The sequence below is a fragment of the Mesocricetus auratus genome, unplaced genomic scaffold (assembly GCF_017639785.1).
Source record: "Mesocricetus auratus isolate SY011 unplaced genomic scaffold, BCM_Maur_2.0 Super-Scaffold_6730, whole genome shotgun sequence".
In the NCBI taxonomy this organism is placed as follows: domain Eukaryota; kingdom Metazoa; phylum Chordata; class Mammalia; order Rodentia; family Cricetidae; genus Mesocricetus; species Mesocricetus auratus.
Window position 1 is genome coordinate 41,053,319 of NW_024429184.1, and position 22,819 is coordinate 41,076,137.

At 47.1% G+C, this 22,819-nt stretch overlaps 1 protein-coding gene across 2 annotated transcripts; it reads right to left on the bottom strand.

Annotated features, from left to right (window-relative positions):
- Window positions 1–2,952: 2,952 nt before the first annotated feature.
- Ndufaf6 (NADH:ubiquinone oxidoreductase complex assembly factor 6) lies at window positions 2,953–22,549 on the bottom strand. Of its 2 annotated transcripts, none has more exons than XM_040740896.1 (9): window positions 22,319–22,549; window positions 20,137–20,236; window positions 16,639–16,761; window positions 12,904–12,960; window positions 11,592–11,694; window positions 10,374–10,507; window positions 8,916–9,017; window positions 5,713–5,769; window positions 2,953–3,098 (listed from the first exon to the last, which is right to left on the bottom strand). In XM_040740896.1, exons 1-9 carry the CDS (start codon window positions 22,513–22,515, stop codon window positions 2,970–2,972), a joined length of 1,002 nt encoding a protein of 333 aa, XP_040596830.1. In that variant the 5' UTR covers window positions 22,516–22,549; the 3' UTR covers window positions 2,953–2,969. The 2 variants fall into 2 exon arrangements, with proteins under 2 accessions (XP_040596830.1, XP_040596836.1); XM_040740902.1 differs by having other exon boundaries at window positions 20,133–20,236; window positions 22,319–22,547.
- Window positions 22,550–22,819: the final 270 nt, after the last annotated feature.

Below are 22,819 nucleotides of genomic sequence, written 5' to 3' on the forward strand. Positions count from 1 at the left end.
CCAAGTCTAAAACAAGCAAACAGCAAACAAAGTGCATTGCCCCTTGATGGCTGTTCAACGCAATACTGCTAGTATAATTTATACTAACACAGGCTTCTGCCAGCACGATTTCATTCATGATCATGGCTCTGCTGAATCACTGATGCTGTGGCTTCAGTTAGCTGGGCTTAACAAGAAAGGCAAAGCTTCCAGAGCAACCAGAGCTGAAGCTAGTAAGGTTCCAACTGTGATGAGCGGCTGCTCTCTTTCCTTTAACATAATTTCTTTTGATTTTTTGTTGTGAATTTCACATCATGTACCCTAATTCCAATCACCTCCCAGTCCTCCCATATCCTCCCCTCACCCTGAAGTGCCTACAAAAAGAAATTTTTTAAGTCAAAACAAAGCAAGCAAACAAAAACAAAACAAAAAAACCCTCTTCAATTTTCCAGCTTTCCTGCCTCTCCAACACCTCTCCATTTGTCCTGGTGACACTGGAGCAGTGTGTCACACAGCAAATGTGACAAATTAAATCAGCTTTACTAACAAATATTCATTGCAAAGATCCATTGGTCTCCTGGTACACCATCACCACTGGATCCTCACCGGAACTCCTCTGGGATAACCCCAGCTGCCCTGAGTCACGGAGACCAGTCCCTTCAACCTCGAGCTCCAGCAGATCCTAGATGGGGCAGATGTTAGGGTGGGCCGAAGTCAGGCCCAGCTGTGGGCCTGGGTAGCAGAGCTGGTCAGTCCGGGCCACTGGGGCCACCCACCTCAGGCGAAGGGGGGGGAAGCCAGCTCCCCTCCACACATGCCATCAGGGTCGGTTCTCCCTTGGCTGTGGTGGGGCAGCTCTCCCATGAGGCTTGGAACCAGCTCTATTGCTGCAGAGTCCAGCAAGAGACAGGGCCAGCAGTCCCCTGAGGTGACACAGATCCCAGCTGCAGCAGGACCATGGACCCGTCAGCTGCAGCTCTGGCCCAGACATCACCATGGCATTGGGTAGCAGCGCAGGCCACTCTGAAAGATATGGCCCCAGCTGCAGCATGGCTCTCGGACACCAACATGGACTTAAGTGGTTGACCTGATCTTGGGCACTCTTGATGGACAACAACAGAGACCCTGCTGCTATAGGGCCTTGGACCCAGACAGCCTTGTGCAGCAGTCGAGGCCTGGACAATACCATGGCCCTGAATGGCAGCACAGGTCACCCAGATCTGTATGGCCAGCTGCAGCATGGCCCCCAGACTCCAACAAAGCCACAGGTTGCATCCTAGAACCCAAGTTTCCAAGTGGGGACATCATGGGTCACTAACTTCAACATAGACCCCGGCTACAATAAGACCATGGCCCTTGACTGCAGCCCGGGCCTGGATGTCACCATGGCACTGGGTAGTAAGTAGTGTCACTCAGATCTGTACAGCACCAGCTGCAGTATGGCCCTCGGGGCACCAACACGGTCCCAGATGGCTAGTCAGACCCAGAAAAGCACACAGCCTTCAGTTGCAACAGAAAACCACAGACATTGTCTCAGACCCTGGCTGCTAAGTAGGGTCACGGACTCAGACATGGTCCTCATCAGTAACTCGGGCCTGTAAGACACCAGGGCCCCAAGTAGCAGCATAGACCACCCAGTCCAGAGGTGACATAGCCCTCAGATACCAACAAGGCCACAGGTTGTGGCCCAGACCCCAGGCTTTTGTGTGGTCTCTGGTGGCAACATGGGCCACAGATGTTAACATAGACCTGGCTGTGGTAGGTCTACAGGTTCAGACATGGCCGTTGGCAGCAGCCAGGACCTGGTGGCAAGCAGGCCACCTACCTCAGCCCACACCTCACAGCCTTCACTTCTGTCCTGCCTCTCCACAGCACCTGAACTGGTCCACCTCTCTCCCATTTCTCCACCATTTCTGCCCAGTGCACAAGGCACCTGCGGGCCTATGACAGCACCCACCTGGGTGGCAGGCTGTGGATCGCTGCTTACTCTTTTGTTTTGTTTTTCGGGAGTTTCTCTAACTTCCAGGAGCCTGTCCTGGAACTTGCTTTGTAGACCAGGCTGGCCTCGAAGTCACAGACATCTGCCTGCCTCTGCTTCCCGAGTGCTGGGATTAAAGATATATGCCACCAACACCCAGTTGGATGCTTAATCTTAAACTCAGGTTTAGTTAGAAAGCCTAGCGTTAGGGTTACATAGCCTCAACACAAGGCTACTACTCAGACTTTTAGTACATTTTTCATGCCCTAAATCAACCTTCCTAATGCTTCGACTCTTTAAAACAGTGTATCATGTGGAGACCCCAACCATAAAATTGTTCTTGTTGTTATTTCATAACTATAATTTTGCAACTGTTATGAATCGTTATGTAAATACTTTTGGAGACAGATTTGCCAAAGGGGTCATGACCCACAGGTTGAGAACCACTGCCTAAATGAATGCATTTTGCAGCTATAGGGAACATCTGAGCCTTGGCTAACAGCATGTTATACAGTGTGAATCTAAACACTTTCCCCTTTGGGTCCCAGGGTGAGACAGAGGGAAGGGCTGACTTTCCCTCTCACCTGGCTCCTCCTGGGATCCCAACTTCCCAGTGATGGCACAGCAGCCCCATATGGGGAGGGTAGGATGGTAGGATCTTAGCAGGGTCCCAGCACCCAGCCTCACTGAAACTCTGCAGCTGCTCTATGAGCTACTTGAATCCGAACAACAATTCCTTTAATCCTTAAGTAAAAAGTTGGCTCTGGAGGCTGGGGAGCTGGCTCAGATTTTAGGAGCTTACAGATGTCCCCATATCCACATCAGGTAAATCCAGCTCCCAGGGATCTGACACCCTCTGGCCTCTGTGGGTACCTACACATAAATTGACAAAGACAGGAGACACACACACACACACACACACAGTTAGTGTTTATGGTTTCTAAACAAGAACTCAAAACACATTTTTAAAGCAATACACTAAAAATTATCCAATGTCAGTACATGAAATTATTTAGTATCTTTTTCTCCATGATTGAATATACAAAGATAACGGAAGTAGTGTATTCTTCTGCTGTAAAGACGGATGGAATATGTCAAAATCCACTCGCTGGATTTTCTTCAAATAGTCCTCTAGAGTAACCTGGAAAAAGAGAGCAGTGGTCACTAGATCATAAAGTGATCAAGTTTCCCAAACAAACTAGAGAAAAAGTATAGTCACATGGAGGTCACACCTGCAATCCTAATACTCAGAAAACTGAACCATGTGAATTGCTCTGTGAGGTCAGCCTGTGCTACTTGATAAAATCAAGGCCACCCTGGGCTAAAAAGTTAGACCCTATCTCAAAACAAAACAAAACAAAAAAACCCAAAAAGAATCGGATGTGACAGCTCCCTCCTATGATCAGAGGGCACTGAGGAGAGTGGGGTGGGAACAACACCAGCCCGGGCTCCAAAGTAAGACTTCAACACCAGCCTGGGCTCCAAAGTAAGACTTCGTTTCAAAGAAAAAGGGAAAGTACACATACTAAACCTACTTTAGTTTCCTGAGCTGATATTACATAATGAGAAAAATTTCCTTTCCCCCAAGATAGTGTCTCTTTATGTAGTCTTAGTCAGCCTAGAACTCATTATATAGACCAGACCAGCCTTGAACTCATAGATCTCCTGCCTCTGCCCCGTGAGTTCTGGAATTAAAGCTATTGTCTTAGTTAGGGTTTTATTGCAGTGAAGAGACACAATGACCACAGCAACTCTTATAAAGGAAGACATTTAATTGGGACTGGCTTATAGTTCAGAGGGTCAGTCCATTATCATCATGATGGGAAGCATGGCAGCATGCAGGCGGACATGGTGCTGGAGAGGCAGTTGAGAGTTCTACATCTTGATCTACAGGCAGCAAGAAGTGACCATGACACACTGGCCTGAATGGAGCTTCTGAGACCTTAAGCCCACCCCTTAGTGACACATCTCCAAAAATCCCACACCTACTCCAACAAGGCCACACCTCCTAATACTGCCACTCCCTACAGGGCTATGGAGGCCATTTTTAATCAAACCATGACAGCTATGTACCACCATATCTGACCAAAGGAGTCACAGGCAGTTCTGAGCTGCTGGACTTGGGTGTTGGACCTGAACCCAAGTCTTCTAGAAGAGCAGTGTGTGCTCTTAACCACTGAACCATCACTCTAGCCCCAAGGAGAATTTTCAAAGAGAGAGAGAAAATAAAGGAAGACATCTATTTCCCCAGAAACTTTAACTAGTAAGAGGGGATAACACAGTAAAACCAGTACTACAACATTGGGCCTCTTTGGTATGTATGTTTTGCTCAGGGTCTAGGCACTGGAGGAGCCACCAATACCCAGCCTTAAAAAACTATTTTTTTTAAAAGTTTAATGAGTCTCTTTGTTCTTGCTAGATAACAAGATTTTCAGGCAAAGAGAATAACCACAGGTTCCTGTAAAAGTCAGCCTGCTCTTCACCAGTCACATAAAACTTGGCAGTGTTCACAGGATAGAGAAAGATGGTAAATACACAGTATTCTTTAATTTTGGTTGTCTGATGCTTTTTTTCTAAAACAAAGTCTCATGTAGCCCAGGCAGGCCTTGAACTGGGTACCAAGGATGGCCCTGGCTTACTTACAAGTGTGCAGGACCACACCCAGTCCATGAAGTGCTGATTTAGCCAGTCAGGCAATGGGCCGCTCTACCAACTGAGCCACATGCCCACCCTCACAGCCCCTCCATTAAACACCAAAAGATGATTAATTTGCACTCCATGATTCTAAGAGGCCCCAGCCCTCCTCAGACAGTACCCACAGCGCCCCCTGGAGTTCTGCAGCACCAACCCGGGTGGGTGTCAAACAAGGACTAATAAGGCTGCCAGTCTTTACTCTAGACTTTATTTTTTATTGTGTATGATGTATGTGTAAGTCAGAAGGTTCGTTCTCTTCTTCCACCATGGGTCCCAGATCAGGTCCTTAAACTTACCCCACAAACCCCTCCCTGGCCCCACACCTGAGAACGGTGAGGAGCAGTCTCTTCTACCTCTGTGTGCCTTCTGGGGTCGAACTCAGGTTGATAGCCTGTATAAGAAGCACCTCTAGCCCAGGGATGGTGGCGCACGCCTTTAATTCCAGCACTCAGGAGGCAGAGGCAGGCGGATCTCAGACAGCCTGGTCTACAGAGTTCCAGGACAACCAAAGCTACAGAGAGAGACCCCCTATCTGAATAACCAAAAGAGAAAAAATAAAAGAAGAAAAGGAAAGAAGCACCTGTACACCTGAGTCATGTCACCAGCCTGCACCGGGGAATCTGAGCTCAGGAAACTACACCCCCCCACCCCATTCCACCCCACTCTACCCCCCACCCCACCCCCGCCGGGAAACTACCTTCCTTCCAGGTTACTCTGATGTAGCCAGCTCAGCAACAACCCGTGGCTGGCACTACTGTGTTTCAGGTCACCATGGAGACACACCCATTAGGTGGTGTCTTCTATCATTCCCTTTCACTGATGAGTAAATCGAGGGGTTATAGAAATTAAGGTCCCACGGTTAAAAAGAGGGCAGAGTAAACACAATGTATCCTGGCTGCAGAGCCTATGTCAGTGACAACCCAGCAGTACAGATGTGACATCGCAGTCTTATCAAGCCACAGGAGGCAGTAAACCAGCCAAAAGAAGTTCAGTGGGGACTGGACGAAACCTAAGAACTGGTCGTAGTCATGGTACCCAGGCTTCTCGGCTGAAGCACTCACCGTCTGAAGAAAAGCAGGAAGTGCTCTCGCAGGAACGCTTCTGTGGAAGGACCTCGCCTTAAAGGAAGAGGAAAAACTGGTTGGAATGCGTCTGAAGTCTCCCTCTGAGGGTGAGCACACAGCAGCTGCACAGTTCAGATACCACAAAAGCACGAACACAGCTCACCCTGCTGCCAGCAAAGCACACAGACGTAGCAAAACCAGCTCGGTGTACAAAAGCCTCTTCCTTTCAGGGGTGCTGGAGATTTCCGGTCCCTGACAGCTCACACTCACTTGACCCTCAGCCCTGTGCTAGCACCTCCTGGCTTGGCCCCGTTTAGATCTAGTGCAGATGCCATGTCAGGTGGTCTCCCACCTCTGATGAGTTCATGTTGTTACATCATTACTTCACCTTGATCAGGTATCGGCTATTCTTCCTGAACTCAAACACCTCTGTAGTTAACCCCTAGTCTCAAGTCAAGCTGACCTTTCTGGGCTGTGGACACCTGTTCCACTCAGGCCGATGCCATCAACCTGCACTGGCCAGACCTTGCCTTGTTTCTAGGTCTTCGTCCGTATGGCCTCTTACACCCTGCCTCTGCCTCCTGACTGCACACTACGGCTTTAGGCTCCGGGATCACCCACGGTTTTCTGGACCATGGTTACCGTTCTCTCTGTGGCAGGGGCATGTGATCCTCCTTTCTTGTATGCTCTCAGATGCAGACCCCCAGCTCCCCTGTCCGCCCTTAGTCGTCTTCCTAATGGCCCTGCTTCCTTCTCCCGATGAATGGATGTGTCTGCAAGGCTCTGTCTGTCATAGAGACACACTCTCCTGGAGCAATAGCATCCAGACTCAAGCTTTGACAGTAACCTCTCACGTGGTGACTCCAATTCTGACCTTCCCAAGACACAACCCTGCATTCTCCAGCAGCCCATCTTCCTAAATGCCACTGCCCTCAAATCCGACTACAGCCAGGATGAAGACTAGCACACCTCTGACTGGCGCTGGTGTGGCCCACGGGTGAACTCACTATGTAGCCTCTGACTCGCTCTCCTCACCATCCTGTCAGTCAGTTACAAGTTTCATTGTGGGCGTGGGCATATACACACACACATGCATCTCTCTAGAAACACCTTCTCCTTCTCCTAAGTAAATCAAACTGTGGAAAGCACAGCCGTGTCAAGCACCGCCACCACCACCACCTCAGACCCATGGCAATGGCAAAGCCTTCTACTGGTCTGTGTGAATGTTGACATAACATGTGGAAGTTTATGGCCTCAGACCACTGTCCTATAGAACCTTCCACTGATACCAGCTAAGCCTTCCTCCTGGTGCTCCTATGCTAAACACTGGTTTCCAGGTGAGTAGTAATTGCCCTCAGAGTGAGCACAGACCAGCTGGTCCTAGCTTTTCTGTATGTGTCCCTGCTGTTCCTTCAGAGTCTGTCATTTCTTCATTCCTCAGAAGCTCCAGTGAGGACCACCAAGCTATGTGGGCCAGATGTGACAATTCACTAATTCACCTGCCAACCTTTTTTCCCCCTAAAAACTATGTGTATATTTGTGTGTCTATGTGCTCATGAGAGCAGGTGCCCATGGAGGCTAGAGGCATCAGATCTCCCCTGCCCCCAAGCTGGAGTTACAGGTGATTCTAAGCCATCTAGTGTGGGTGCCGGGAATTGAACTCAGGTCCTGTAGTAAAAAAAAAAATCTGCTCTCAACCAGTGAGCCATTTCTCACTCACAAAGGGTGTGTTCACCAGCTGAGGGCAGTGAATAGGAAATGTTTCCAACAGCCCCTGGGATAAACCCTAGGAATCCAATCAGCAGTGGGACAGAGACTGCCAAGGTCAGAATCAATAGCATGCCACAGAAATGCTATCATGTATATATAAATCCACAGTCTCTTAGTTAGGGTTTTATTGCTGTGAAGAGACACCATGGCCACAGCAACTCTTATACAGGAAAGGAGGACATGGTGGCATGCAGGCAGACTGGTGCTGGAGAAGGAGCTGAGAGTCCTAGGTGTTGACCTGCAGGCAGCAGGAGTCTGTGTCCCACTGGCCAGACCTCAGCTTGTAAGAACTCAAAGCCTGTCTCCACACTGACATACTTCCTCCAACAAGGCACACCTCCTAATAGTGCCTGTATACTGTTCTGCCCAGGCCAGAAAAGGGCACCAGGACGCATTACAGATGGTTGTGAGCCACCATGTGGTTGCTAGGAATTGAACTCAGGACCTCTGGAAGAGCAGGCAGCGCTCTTAACCTCTGAGCCATCTCTGCAGCCCTTGCTGTATAATATTTAACTGTGTAAAAGTGTGTCACATTTGTTTATGCTTCAGAACATTAACTGAGTAAATGAGTTGCATCTGTTTCACCTTGCCCACCTAAGGGGTCTGATTAATAAGGTATTTATTGGCTTAATAAAAAGCTGAATAGCGCCAGACATTGGCAGCGCACGCCTTTAATCCCAGCACTTGGGAGGCAGAGGCAGGTGGATCTCTGTGAGTTCCAGGCCAGCCTGGCCTACAAAGCGAGTTCCAGGACAGCTTCCAAGACAATACAGAGAAACACTGTCTCGAAAAACCAAAAAAAAAAAAAAAAAAAAAAAAAGCTGAATAGCTAGGCAGGAGAGACAGGTGGGGCTGGCAGGCAGAGAGAATGAGTAGGAGAAGAGAATGAAGGAGAAAGAGAGGGATACACCCAGGTCAGAAGCCAGGCAGAGAGACAGAGGGTGGGGGGGGGGAGGGAGGGGGTAAAGAGCCCTGAGGCAAAAACATAGATGAAGAGAAAACACAGTTGTAAGAGCAAGCGAGAGGCTTGAGAGATGGCTCAGCGGTTAAGAGCACTGACTGTTCTTCCAGAGGTCCTGAGTTCAATTCCCGGCAGCCACATGGTGGCTCACAACCACCTTGAATGAGATCTGGTGCCTTCTGCTGGCATGCAGGCAGAAGACTGTATAATAAATAAATAAAATATAAAAAAATAACTAAAAAAGAAAAAAAAAAAAGAAAAAAGAGCAAGCGAGAAATTAGCCTAAGCTAAGGCTGAGCATTCCTAACTAGTAATTACCGTGTCATGATCTGGGAGCTGGCTGGTGCCCAATAGAAAGCCTGGTATAAAGCCTACTCAAACCACCATACATAGACACATAGCATGCCATGGAAACAGTCCTGTCTAGTGATGACAACACCCCAGATAGCTGGGCAAAGGAGCTACTTACATGCTTTAGGTGCAAGTGTGCCTGGCTGGCAATGTCATATATCACATCTCTCACATTTTTATCCCGGTTCCTCCGTAGAAAGGCCTCTTGTGAAACACCATGCTATGAAGAAAACATAATTTTAGAAATCTATAAGCACACTTAAAATCAATATTGCTTAAGAAAATAGGCAGAGACAGACAGCATACATATAGGATAACTGCTAATTCTTAAACTGTGTGTGTATAAGTTTGTAATGGTCAATCTTCCTTACCAGCTTGATTGGCTGTATAATCAACTAAGAGACATGCATGCAGGTGGGTCTGTGACAGTATTCCCTGGAAGGATTAACTAAGGGGGAAGACGTTCTCCCAGATGGGCAGATATAAGGATGTCTGAATGAAAAGCAATGCTGTTTTTGCCTGCTACCTTTGCTCCTTGCTGGTGAGTACATCTGCCATGCTGCTGCCACTGCTGCCCTTCAGTGACATTGGAGTCCAGCTTCTCTGACCTTCAGATGTGCACTAAAGACCTACAGCTGTCCAGAAATCCCCCAGATCTTCAATGTCAGGCTGGGATTGCTGAGGCACCCAGCCATGGGGATTGATCAGGTTCTCAGCTTCTCCAGTGGGCAGGCAGCCACTGTCATAAACTCAGGGTACATATTCATTCTACTAGTTCTGTTTCTCTAGCAAACCCCAACTACTACAGCGTGTGTGATGCATGGAGAGAGGGAGAAAGCATAACAAAATACAAAAAGGTTAAAAGAAGGGCCGAGAGATGGTTAAGAGCACTTGCTCTTGCCGAGGGCCCAGCCTCCAGTCTCAGTTCCCGTATCTGTTGGCTCAGAACTTCCTGCTCCAGAGGATCTGAGACTCTCTGGCCATCACAGGCATTCCCTGTGGATATACACATTCGTATATACATGCAGACAAATAAAAAATGTTTTTTTAAGTTTAAAAGGGCAGACAATAAAGAACCTCAATCAAAACTCAAAAGTTCTGGTAAACATTTTTAACCACTGAGCCATCTCTCCAGCCTCGCAGAAACATTTGAAAACACATGTTTCAGTGGGGTGAGGTGGCCAACACCTGTAATCTCAGTACTGGAGATGTAGAGACAGGAGGGTCAGAAATTCAATGCCATCCTCAGCTACTTAAAGGTTCAAAAGTTCAAGTTCAGCCCGAGCTACCAGAGAACTTGTCCCAAAACAAAAATTATTCCCATCAATAAAAGGGAATAGCAAACAGACCCAGGTGAGGTTACTGTAACTACTCGAAGGGAGTTAGTCACTGGCAAGGAGGTGCAGGCTGTCTAGGACTTATCATAGCACCTCCAGAAACCTCATGCTTGACTATCACAGTAAGCAGGGTAAAAACAGGAAGTGATGTTCGCACATGTTTCAAACAGCAAGGGAATAAACTAAAGAGCAACTCCGTCCTGCTGTCCCAGAGAATCATTAGCAGGCTACAGCCTCACCTGCACACAGACATCCATGGGCAGAAACACTTTTCTCCTGCTACTATGATAGGGTGTGGCTCTCAAGCATGTGACAATGCCTTGTGCCTTTCCAATGTGGCTGGCAGCATGGTCTGCGTGAAGATCCTTCACACCTAGAATGACAGACACCAAAAGGGGCTGCTCTATTGTCCTTGAAGCACAGTAATCGAGAGAAATGGCATGTGACGTCATCTGAACCCAGAAAAGGTATCTGTCCTGTTCAACATCTGGGAAACAGGATGTGTGAGGGAAAGTGGGTGCCAGGGTGAGCCAACCATCTTCCTGCTAGCAGGTATCCACACGCACAGTCTTCCTGCTAGCAGGTATCCACACGCACAGTCTTCCTGCTAGCAGGTATCCACACGCACACTCGTTAACTCTCCAACTTTAGCACACCAAGAACACATGGAGAATTTAGTCAGATTTCATGGGACAGGGAAGAACTGAAGGCCAGCCCCTCCAAGTCACAGGAGGTGCCACAGGAAGAGGCACACCAGATCATTAACCTACAACTCTCACATCAGCGAGAGTCTGTACTCAGAAAGGAATATAAATGCACAGGTGGAAATGGAGTTATTAATTGGCCTAAGTAATAAAAACCCGGAGTCAGATATAGAGGAAAATACTGAGAGATCAGAGAGAAGGAGCAAGCCAAAGCCACCTTTACCTCATTAGCTTCCCAGCAGAAGAGAGCAAGTTCCTGTTTCTTCCTGCTTATATCCTCTCTCCGCCCAGGCATGTCACTTCCTGCCTGTCTGTACAGACCTCCCGACCTCTATGGTTAGCTAGTTCTCATCTTCAGACAAGCTTTATTTGTACAAGCAAGATATCACCTCACACAGGTAATAGAGATGTTCTTTCTTCCTATTAAAAACAAAAGTTGGCTGGTGGAGCATACCTTTAATCCCAGCACTCACGAGGCAGTGCAGGGGGATTTCAATGAGGTCAAGGATTACTTGGTTTGCATTACTGAGTTCCAGGCTAGCCAGAGATACATTTTGAGACTCTGTCTCAAAAATAAATGAATTTAAGTTGTAGCTAGGCATGACAGTGCATACTTGTAATTAAAGCCCTTAGGGAAACTGAGGCAGGAGGACTGTGCAGTGAACCTGTCCCAAGGGGAAAAACTGTCACTTCATGGACAACACAAGGAAACCATAAGTGCAGTCTGAGGCACGGAGGAGAAGAGCGCCTTACCCAACACCTCTAGCGTCAAGTACAGAAGAGAGCTCTGCGTGTTCTCAGCGTAGTTCTCCAGCTCCTGGATACTGCGATACGCTTTGTCATCCAGATTCTTCTCCTGAAGCCAGATACAACACAAGATGCTCAATTATTACTCTACAATGAAAAATGCTACTTTTTTTTTTTTTGCCTGAAATAAGAATGTCCTTGCTGAAATCTTTTAAATAAAAACAGTAATAACAACTTAAGGGCCAGGGATGTAGTCCGGTGGGTAACATCCATAAACCCAGCACAGCATGAAAACTAGGCTCAGTGGCACAGACATGTAATCACTACAAGCAAGAGGGTCAGAAGTTCAAGGTCATCCTGCACAAGTAAGTTCAAGGCCAGCCTGGGCTATATGAGACCCTGTCTGAAAAAAAAAATTAAAGAGTAAGTAAATAAAGTAAATGTACATTGTTCTGACAATGAGGACGCCAGGCCCAGAGCAGTAGCTGCTGGGCTGGGTCAGAATTTAGCACTGAGCGTCTACGGCCATACCACCCTGAACGCGCCCGATCTCGTCTGATCTCGGAAGCTAAGCAGGGTCGGGCCTGGTTAGTACTTGGATGGGAGAATTTAGCACTGAGCAGTTAACAATGATCCCCATCCATGGGACTTCATTGTCTTTACTTCTTGGACACATCTAAGCAGCAGGGCAGATGTGTGTACTGCCTTACCAAAGGCAGTTGGTGGTGTCAAGAAATGAGTCATTTTTAAGGTATGGTGATCACATGTAGTTATGTTCTTCAAAGCTTTCTTCTATCTGCTTTCTTATCCACTGACTTAAATTTTGTATTGCTAGGGATTAAACCTAGCATTACAAAGCTTTACCACTGAGACACCTCCCCAGTCCAGAAAGTCTTTTTTTTTTTTTAAGATACATATGCATTTACTGATTAAATGATGCAACTCTAGTCAACCCCTAGTTTGCTTCTTTAAAACATCCAGTGGAGTTGATGAAGAGAGTTAGAATATACATGAAACAAGACCAGCTATCTTGGCATGTGACCTATGCCTGTGATTACATACCTTCGAACACACGCACTCGCGTGTACACACGCGCCAAGGTGCTGGCCTTCTGTTTGGGTGCCAGTCTCTACCTGATGGCCGTAGGGGGTGGGGTGACAGGTATGGACATAAGGATGGACTACAGATAAAATACCTTTGTTCTCTAAGTTTCCTTCCTCCAAAAAATTAACACGCAAACAAAAATGTTTCCTCTACAAATAATTAACCTAAAGGTCAAGAAGGGAAAACACTTAAGACTTGGGCAATCCCAACTTACTCTTTCATCAACGATTCTCAAAAGCCATCTTTTAGTTAGATTGTGTCTCTTGACAGCCTAAAAAAAACAAAAGTATTGTAAATTTTCAGAAGGTACTAGAAATGACTTCTCTAGATATGAACAAAATACACTATACAATGCAAAGTTAGGTAGGAGAACACTTGTTACAACTTATCAGATAGGCAGCTTGGCTGACAAGACACCAGGAGAAAAGCAATGATCCAGGAAATCGTGTCAGGCCGTTTCCAAGTAGAGGGACTCCGTATGGCTTTCCCCCCCCCCCCCCCCTCCGTACTGGTACACATCTAATGAGTCTATGCTCTTCCTTTTTCTTCTTTTTCAATGTTAGGCGCCTCCAATTTTTTTTTTTTTTTTGGTTTTTATGAGACAGGGTTTCTCTGTATTGTTTCGGAGGCTATCGGTCCAGCCCGGCCTCGAACTCACAGAGATCCCCCTGCCTCTGCCTCCCAAGTGCTGGTATTAAAGGTGTGCGCCACCACCGCCCGGCTAGGTGCCTCCATTTTTTTTTGTTTTATTTCTCCCTTCCCTTCCTCTAAACCCCCTCATATGCCCGATTACTTTTAAATAAAATCAAGAACTCAGTAGTGAGCTGCTGCTGCCTCACCTGACTTCGGTGCTTATGTACATTCAGTCTTTCTCTCAGAGCAGAGTCTCATTAGCAAAAATAACCACTTCCCCTAAACGAAGAGCACCTAAAAGCCCTGAGAACAGGGCGTGGTTCCACACATTTGTAATCCCAGTACTTGGGAAGCCCAGGAAAGGAGGATCATTGTAAGTTTGAGTCTGAGCTATAGAGCAAGGCCCAAATAAATAAATAAATAAACAAAAAACAAATAAATAAATAAGTGGCGGTGACAGGGTGGACAAGTGTCTCTCCAGAAGTGATACCGTGAGGATACATTTTCTATTAAGCACTCCACCAAGAATTCATAACCTATACTTAATGAAAAAATATTAAGACAAATTCAAAATGAATGTCTAGAGAGGAAAAAAAAAGGTTGACTGACTATATTTCTTAAGAAAATGGCTGGATGGTGGTGGCGTGCACCTTTAACCTCTGCACTTGGGAGGCAGAGGCAGGCAGATCTGAGTTTGAGTTCAGCCTGGTTTACAGAGTGAGTTCCAGGACATCCAGGGCTACGCAGAAAAATCCTGTTTTGGGGGGGGGGAAAAGGAAAGAAAAAGAAATGTCGGTGGCAGGCATGAGAAGGGGGCATGGAGCTGGGGAGTACATGGTGGGGGTGGGGGGCAGGCTGTAAGTCTATGGTAGAGTTCGTGCCTAGTACGTGAGAAGTCCTAACTTCAGTCTTCAGTACCACAAGAAACAAAAAGACTATGTCACTTGGGGCATGATGAGGCACACCTGTAATTTCAGCACTTGAGATGCTGAGGCAGGAGGATTGCTACAAGTTCTAGGCCAGCCTGGGATTACATGGTGAATTCCAAACCATCCTGACTATAGAGAGAAACATGGGATGGGGTGGTAGGAGTAAATTAGTTGAATTTTCAAGCTGTTCTAGCTATAGGAGAGACTTGTCTCTAATCCTTTTGGGGTACAGAGGGGGTACATGCTTTCTTTTGAGACGGGTCTTGTCCCGAATCCTAGGCTGTGACTTCCAGGCCTACTGCCTCGGCCTCCCAGGCATTAGGATTAGGGTTAGCACTCTTACACTCGGCAGGAAAATACCCCCATTATCGGAAAATCCCAAAATACTTGGTGTATTACATTATGGAAATGACATAACATACTCAAGTGAGTTAGGAAGAATTGTGTGAATATATATACACACATATACACAAACACACACGTGTGTATGCACATAGTAAGAGGGAGGGAAAGGGAGAGACAGAATAAATGTGGAGAACACAAGAGAGGAAGATAGAACACTTGTAAATGATTAAACAAGGCTGGGGATACAGCTCAGGGCTTGTTCTAGCTTGCTTTCTGTTGCTGTGACAATAAAATACTCTGACAATAAAATACATAAGGAGGAAAAGATTTAGTTGTGTAGAAAACATAAGTAGTTTATAATATACAGGCAATATTCGTTTTCCACTTAAAGAAAAACAAAAAACAAAAAAAGCCAGGGCCAGCAAGACGCCTCCGGAGGTAAACACTCCTGCTGAGCAAGTCTGACTACCCGAATTCACTGCATGGAATCTGGCAGTGGATGAGGACGGCTGACTTGTCCTCTGTTGGACCACCATGTGTGTTCTGTAGCATTCCAATACCTGTCCTCTTCCTCTCTCCCTATCCCTCCCACCTGCCCCCACCACACATATACAGAATAATAAATTAAATATAACTAAGTTACGTTTAATTCCATTTAAAAAAGAAACATAGGGTCTGGTGACATAGCCTAATCAGTAGAGTGCTTATACCCAAGCATAAGGACCTGAGTCCCCACCCAGAACCCACTGGAAAAGCTAGGAATGGGGCCACATGCTTGTAATGGCAGCTGAGATCCTGTGGCCCACTGGCCACTCATGAACTTGCTTAGTCAGCTCCAGGTATAGCGAGAAATCCTGTCTCAAACAAACAAACAACAACAACAACAAAATGGCTGTGCCTGCAGAATGAGACTCAAGACCGTCTTCTGGACACACCCATGCACATACACACTCCCCAAAGAAATAGGAGCTGGCAGGGTAGGTGAATGTGTAAAGTACTTCTACGATAGGGGGACAGCCTGAGTGTGGATCCCCAGCCCCCATGTAAGCAAGGCATGGTGACACACTTCTATAATCCCAACTAAGGGGTAGGGGTGTGTGTGTGTGTGTGTGTGTGTGTGTGTGTGTGTGTGTGTGTGTGTATGTGTGTAGATACAGGAAGATCTTGGAGACTTGCTGGTCAGCCAGTCTGGCTAAATGGTCAGTTCTAGATTCAATGAGACACTTGAACTCAAAAAATAAGGTGTAGAGCAATAGAGGAAGGTACCCTGCACGCGCGCGCGCACACACACACACACACACACACACAGTAACTGAGCAGTTATCTACATTAGGTTAACTGAAGTGGAAAGACCCATTGTAAATGTGAGCAATAGTACTCCATGGGCTAGGGTGGAAGACTGAATGAAAAGACGGAGGTTGAGGGCCACTGAGATGACTCAGCAGGTAAAGGTACTTGCCTCAAGCTGGAGCCTGAGTTCAATCCCCAGAACCCACCTGGTAGAAGAACAGGGCTGAGTCCCCACAGGTTGAACTCTGACCCTCACACGTACTCCATGGCTCTGTCTTGTGCTCTCTCTCTCTCTCTCTCTCTCTCTCTCTCTCTCTCTCTCTCTCTCTCTCTCTCTCTCTGTCTCTCTCTGTGTCTCTCTGTCTCTGTCTCTCTCGTTCTCTCAATAAAGTAATGCTTAAAGTGGGCAGCAAGCTGAACACAAGTATTTATACACATTTATTGCCCCCTGCTTCCCGACTGGATGCAACGTGAGCGACTCTCCCATTCCTGAAGCTACACGTCCCCACCATGATGGACTGTACCCTTGGAACTGTAGACCAAATAAACCTCTCCTTCCTAAAGGAGATTTTGCCGCAGCAAGGCAAGTACCCAACACGAAGCTCAGAACACTAAAGGAGCCCAGGACTGCTCAGGACAGATTCCACTACCGTTACTGCTATCGGAATTACATTCACCAGCAAGTAGGCTCAAATACAGCTCTTGTATATTAACAGAAGTGTATACACGCGCCTGTCAGTATGCATATTTACCTTCCAGAGTTCGATGGCCACAGGCTGGTGTGGTGGGTTGTCACAGTACATATCTTCCACAGCTTTTTTCCAGAACTGCATTCGCATCTGTCCAATTGTTTTCTCAGAGACCGAGTCCTTAACCTGTAAACAGAGTTTAGAAACTCTAGGCTGGAGACGTAGTTCACTGGTAGAGTGCTTGTCTATGTATGAAAGTCTTAGGTTAAAACCCCACAACAGAAACAACAAATGAAGACAACTTATTGTCTGAAAACCAAGTATTATGAGGGATTTCTGAGCTAACCAAACTCTCCTATACCATTACTATGGTGGATAATACATGACTACATTTTTCAGAGCCAACACAAACTGTAAAACTTATAATGAGAACAATGTGAGGTGCACTCTCACCCTGAACTCTTGGGAAAGGGTCTAGGCCCTGCCCTATATGAAATGACACACTATGGACACCCCCATGGAGGGCCTCACCCTCCCTGGAGAAATGAGGGGATAACGGGGGGGGGCCACGGGAGGAAGGGCGGGAATGGGAGAGGGACCTGGAACTGACTTGTGAAGCAACCTTGATTCTTATCTAAATTTAAACTGGAAAATAAAATTTAAAAAATAAATAAATAAACTCATAAAAAAAACTTATAATGAACATTCCCCTTGATGGTACTAATTAATCTCTTTTATTAACATAATATATAAGCCAGATGTGGTGACTCATGCCTATAACCCCAGGATTCGGGAGGTAAAACAAGGGCCAAGAGCTCGAGGACAGCCTGGGCTATGTAGTAAACTCCAGGCCAGCCTGGACTACAGAATGAGACCTTGTTTAAATTAACTGTATATAAATCAATGGAGATCAGAGGACAACTTGGTGAGTCAGCTCTCTGGTATGTAGGTTCTGGGGGTCAAACTCAGGTTGCAAGGTTTGTGGGGTAAGTACTTCTACTCTGCAGAGCCATTTCACTGCTTTAAGAGTTGTTTTTTAAAGTTTATTTACTATGTATATAGTGTTCTGGCTGCACACACCTCTGCACGCCAGAAGAGGGCACCAGGTCTCATCACAGATGGTTGTGAGCCATCATGTGGTTGCTGGAAATTGAACTCAGGATGTTTGGAAGACCAGCTAGTGTTTTCAACCACTGAGTCATCTCTCCAGCCCCCGATGCACTTGGGAGGCAGAGACAGGCCTCTGTGAGTTCAAAGCCAGCCTGGTCTACAAAAACGAGTTCCAGGACAGTCAGGACTGTAACACAGAGAAGTCCTGTCTAAAAAAAAAAAGTTGTTTCTTGGGGCGGGGCTGGAGAGATGGCTCAGCAGTTAAGAGCACTGGGCACTGGCTGCTCTTCCCAAGGCCTTGGGTTCAATTCCCAGCAACCACATGGTGGCTCCCAGCTGTCTATAACTTCAGTTCCAGGAGATCCAATACCTTCTCTGGCTTGCACAGGCACCAGCTGAACACATGGTACATAGACACGAAAATAGGAAAACACTTATACACATTAAATAATAAAACAATGGTTTCTTCTTGAGCTGGGGTAGTAGCACTAACCCGTAAGCCAACACATGGCAGACGGAGCAAGAGGATCAAGGCATCCTCAGCTACACAGCAAGTTCAAAGCCAACCTGGGTTATATGCAAGCAGTCTCAAAGAAATCAAAGCAACAAGCCCTTTTCTTCAGCAACAGGCCTCTTCCACTGTCACTCTGTGTCCCCAAATCTGCTTTTTGAGAACCACTGCAGCATTTGGATTGCTTTGACTCTTGGCATATATTAAGTGTGAGTATTCTTCGCTCCCATGGTCAAAAACACTTTTTGTGAGGGACAGGGAAAGCGCAGCCAGCTGCAGGAGCTTCACCCATAGCTCTGAACATCAGCTCTGAGCATCAGCTCTGAGCATCAGCTCTGAGCATCAGCTCTGAGCATCAGCTCTGAACATCAGCTCTGAACACCAGCTCTGAGCATCAGCTCTGAACACCAGCTCTGAGCATCAGCTCTGAACTGCTCGGTACTGTGGATCCCAAATCTGCAACTTGATTTTTTTCTTTAGTGACTAACTTCAGTTATCCAACATCAATTGTATGAGGATAACCACCACATTTTCCCCTCAAAACTGATGACTCAACAGGGCTGGAGAGATGGCTCAGCAGTTGAGGGCACTTGGTGGTGGCTCACAACCATCTGAAACTCCAGTTCAAGGGGACCCGCCACAAACTTCTGGCCTCCATGGGCACCAGGCACATATGCAGCATACATACATACATACATACATACATACATACATACATACATGCTGGCAAAACACTCACACATAACATTTTTTAAAAACCTTTCTTTAAAATGATAAACCAAGGAGCCGGAGGGGGGTTGGCGCATGCCTTTAATTCCAGCACTTGGGAGGCAGAGACAGGCGGATCTCTGTGAGTTCAAGACCAGCCTGGTCTACAAGAGCTAGTTCCAGAACAGCCTCCAAAGCCAGAGAAACCCTGTCTCGAAAAAAAAAAAAAAAGATAAACCAAGGAAGATTTTCCTACTCTCACACCCCTATATGTACGAGCGATTGCATGGAGCGTGGCATGGCGTACATCTTTATTCCCAGAACTTGGGAGGCAGGACAGCCTGGTCTACAAGAAAGCCAGGGATATATAGTGAGATCCTATCTCAAAACAAACAAGCAAAAACAGAGTAATTGTATGGTGCAGATGCCTTAGTGTCCCTGGGGAGTTGCTGGTGGCATCTAAACTTTCCAGGGAGGAGGAAGTTTAGCTGAGGACAAGGACAGGCTCACTGGGACAGAGGATGGTAGCCAAGGCTGCAGGGGAAAGGTGAGCTACCAGGAGGTGCACACACACACTCCTTGGCACTAGTCGTGGCAATAACCTGTTCTGTACATGAATTAAGCTCGCTCATGGGGTTAATAACGTGCGTACCTGTGCCACTTTCTCTAAGACCCCACACCTCCTTGTCCTTATTGCCAGCATCTGACCTCCCCACTCGCCGTCCTGAGAAGACCAAAAGCATCTCCTGACGCCCTCCCCTTCCGCACACTTTAAGCGTTCTGTCCGCTTGAGGAAAAAGGCTCTCGTCTCCCCTGTAATTCTGAGAGAAACCAGCCATGGTCTGCTAGACTCTCTGGACTCTACCATGTAGTTCTGCCAAAATACTGTTCATCCAACTTCATATTCAATTTCAACCTTTCCAATTCTCTATATACACACAAAGTATGCAACTGTTAAGAGAAAGCAGCATGATTCTCATTAGTTAGATTAAAAGACAATGCTAATTGCAAATCTGTAATATCCTCAGAAAAACTTGAAAATCCAGAATCATTTCCAGAAACATTCAATTCACCAGCTGGTTTTATTTTTCAGTACTGAACTAAGCCTAAGTAGTAGGAAAAAAAAAACATTAACAGAAACTTAAAGTACATCTAACATGAATTACTCTGTCTTGATTGTACAGTATCAAGCATATCCCACAAGCAACTTGTCAGAATATTTTAATACCAGCCTGAGCCAGTTCCACATTGAAGGCCCTCAGTGCAGAAACAGAGCTTCGGCACCCTGCAGGGAACAGCAGGGAACACAAGTAGCTTTCATAATCCCGCTTCCTACAACACAGAGCAAAAGAAAGACGAGTAGTTAGTCTTCACCCTAAGCTACACACAAAATACTGACAAAAAACAACCGAAAACAAGCTTCGGGTCACAGTAGGCCTTGTTCTTAAATTATATAACTTTCTACAATTATTTAAAAAAACAAACAACAACCAAAAAAAAAAAAAAAGCTTTTAATCCCAGCACTTGGGAGGCTGCCTCTCATCCCAAATATGTTAAAAAGGAAATCTATGTTTTATTTTTATTTACAACTTAGCCCGTGGTTCTCAACCTGAGGGTTACTCATTACCTCTTGGGGTTGAATGACCCTTTTACAGGGGTTACCTAAGACCAATGGAAAACACAGATATTTCCATTATGATCCTTAACAATAGTAAAACTGCAGTTATGAAGTAGCAATAAAAGTAATTTTAGGGTTCCGGGTCAACACAACATGGGCACTGTATTAAGGGGTCCCAGCGTTAGGAAGAGTGAGAGCCACTGGTTTAGAGGCCCCGGAAACTAGGCATTTAAAATCAGATGCTGGGGACAGAGGATGGCTCAGCAGTTAAGAGCACAGGTTGCTCTTCTGAGGGCCCTGGTTTGGTACCCAGCATCACAACTGTCCCGGAGGGTCTGATGTCCTCTTCTGACCTGGGGCACCAGGCACGCACAAGGTGCATACATAAATACATTCAGGCAAAACACATCTTTAAAAACAAAGACCAACAAACAAAACACTGCTGGCACAGGCCTTTAGTCCTGGCCCTTGGAAGGAAGAGACAGGCAGATCTCTGTGACATCCAGGCCAACCTAGCTTGTCTACAAACCCAACCATGTCTCTGCCCAGCGGTGGTAGCACACGCCTTTAATCCCAGAACTCTGGAGGCAGAGACAGGTGGATCTCTGTGAGATGGAGACCAGCCTGGTCTATAGAGTGAATTCCAGAATAGCCAGAACTGTTAAACAGAGAAACCCTGCCTCAAAAAACTTTTTAAAAAAAGATAAATAAAAAATAAAAAAAGACCCTGTCTCAAAACAAACCCTGTAAGATACCACTGTTAGCAAGGAAAGGAATCTCGAAGGTGTGGCGAGGGTGGGTGTTGTTAACACAAACGTTGACGGGAGGGGGGGAGGCCCAACCTACCCCACAGCCCCACATATGTCTGTGGAGGAACTCCCAGATGTCTTTCCTGACACCACGGGGACAAAACACAAGTCATGAGACTGTTCTAGTTAATCTCGGGCAAATTCCTTGTTCCCTTGATCTGACATGAAGTGTGATCATCTATTAAATAAGATAACTCTGTGCCAGGCATTGATCTAAATGCTCTAATTGTTAAACTTATTATTTAGTTTATATATTTTATGTATATGCATCACATGCCTACCTAGTGCCTAGGAAGGCCAGAGGGGGTTGGCTCTTCTGGAACTGGACTTACAGGCAGTCGTGAGCTGCCATGTGGGTGCTGGGAATCGAACCCAGGTCCTCCAAATCAGCCTGTGCTCTTAACAGCTGACCCATCTCTCCAGCTCCTAAATGCTCTAATTCTTACAACACTTGATGGAAGTCGCAATTTGAAGGACCATTAAGTTAGTTGCTTGGACTTTATGCTTGTAAACAATTTTTAGTACAGTTTCATGAGGCTGACGTGCGGTCAAAGATGACCTTGATCACCCCCATCCCCATATCCCCACCCCACACACCCCCACCTCCGCTCCAGCCTCTATCTATCTCCTAAGAAGATGAGTCACAGGCGTGTGTGCCAGGTTTTGGGAGACGCTGCTGATCTAACTAACCCTCGTGCACGCTAGGCAAGCACCCCATAAACGGGGCTAAATCCGCAGCCTCTGTGAAGCACGTTTAATGGTGCAGCGCACACACCCAAAATCGCTTGCCGGTGTTAAAGTCGCTAGCTGCCTATGAATAAAAAGTGCTCAGCACGCAAAATTGCAAGGTCCCTTAAAATTAGGGGTCAGCCGGGTGGGGGGTTGAGCAGAGGACGAATCCTGCCAGGATCCCACGGCCACGTGAACGGGCACCCGCAGGGAGCCCAGCAGAGCGCAGGACCCGGAGGGCGCAGCGCCACCGCTCACCTCAGCAGCTCCAGGCAGTAATGGTCGGAACCCGGGATGCCGGGCCCGCTGGTCGCCGCCACGCTGCGGCGGACTGCCGAGGGTCCCGGGAGCCGCCGCGCACGCTCCCACACATCCCGAGGCGGCCGACGACGGAACAGCCCGGGCAAACCCAAAGGACTTGGGCCGCGGATGGAACCAAGCATGGAGGTCGCCATGACACCCGCATCGCGCGTGCCCCGCGACCCCGAGGCCACGCCCCTCCCGAGGCCACGCCCCCAGCAGGTCCCGGCCCCTCTGCAGAGCAGGGACGCCTTTCGGCCAGAGCCAGGTGTCGCTGTGGTCCCACGCGTTGGCTGCCGCCTTCCCGGGGACACCTTCCTCCTTTGGTCTTGGCTCATAGCCTGTAACCGCACTGCCAGGAGCCTGCCGTGCTAAGTGTCCGCTGCTCACCCACACACATTCCCGGAGGCCTCCCCGTATTGCCCTGAGCGGGCACCCGAGTATCCTGTAGTTCCTACA

Coding starts and splice junctions, on each gene's coding strand:
- Ndufaf6 (XM_040740896.1), bottom strand. CDS start 22,515: ATGGCGACCTCCATGCTTGGTTCCATCCGCGGCCCAAGTCCTTTGGGT. Junction 12,961..16,638: donor TGGCCATCGAACTCTGGAAG/GTAAATATGCAT, acceptor TGTTTTTTTTAG/GCTGTCAAGAGACACAATCT. Junction 10,508..11,591: donor CTTGACGCTAGAGGTGTTGG/GTAAGGCGCTCT, acceptor CTGTCATTCTAG/GTGTGAAGGATCTTCACGCA.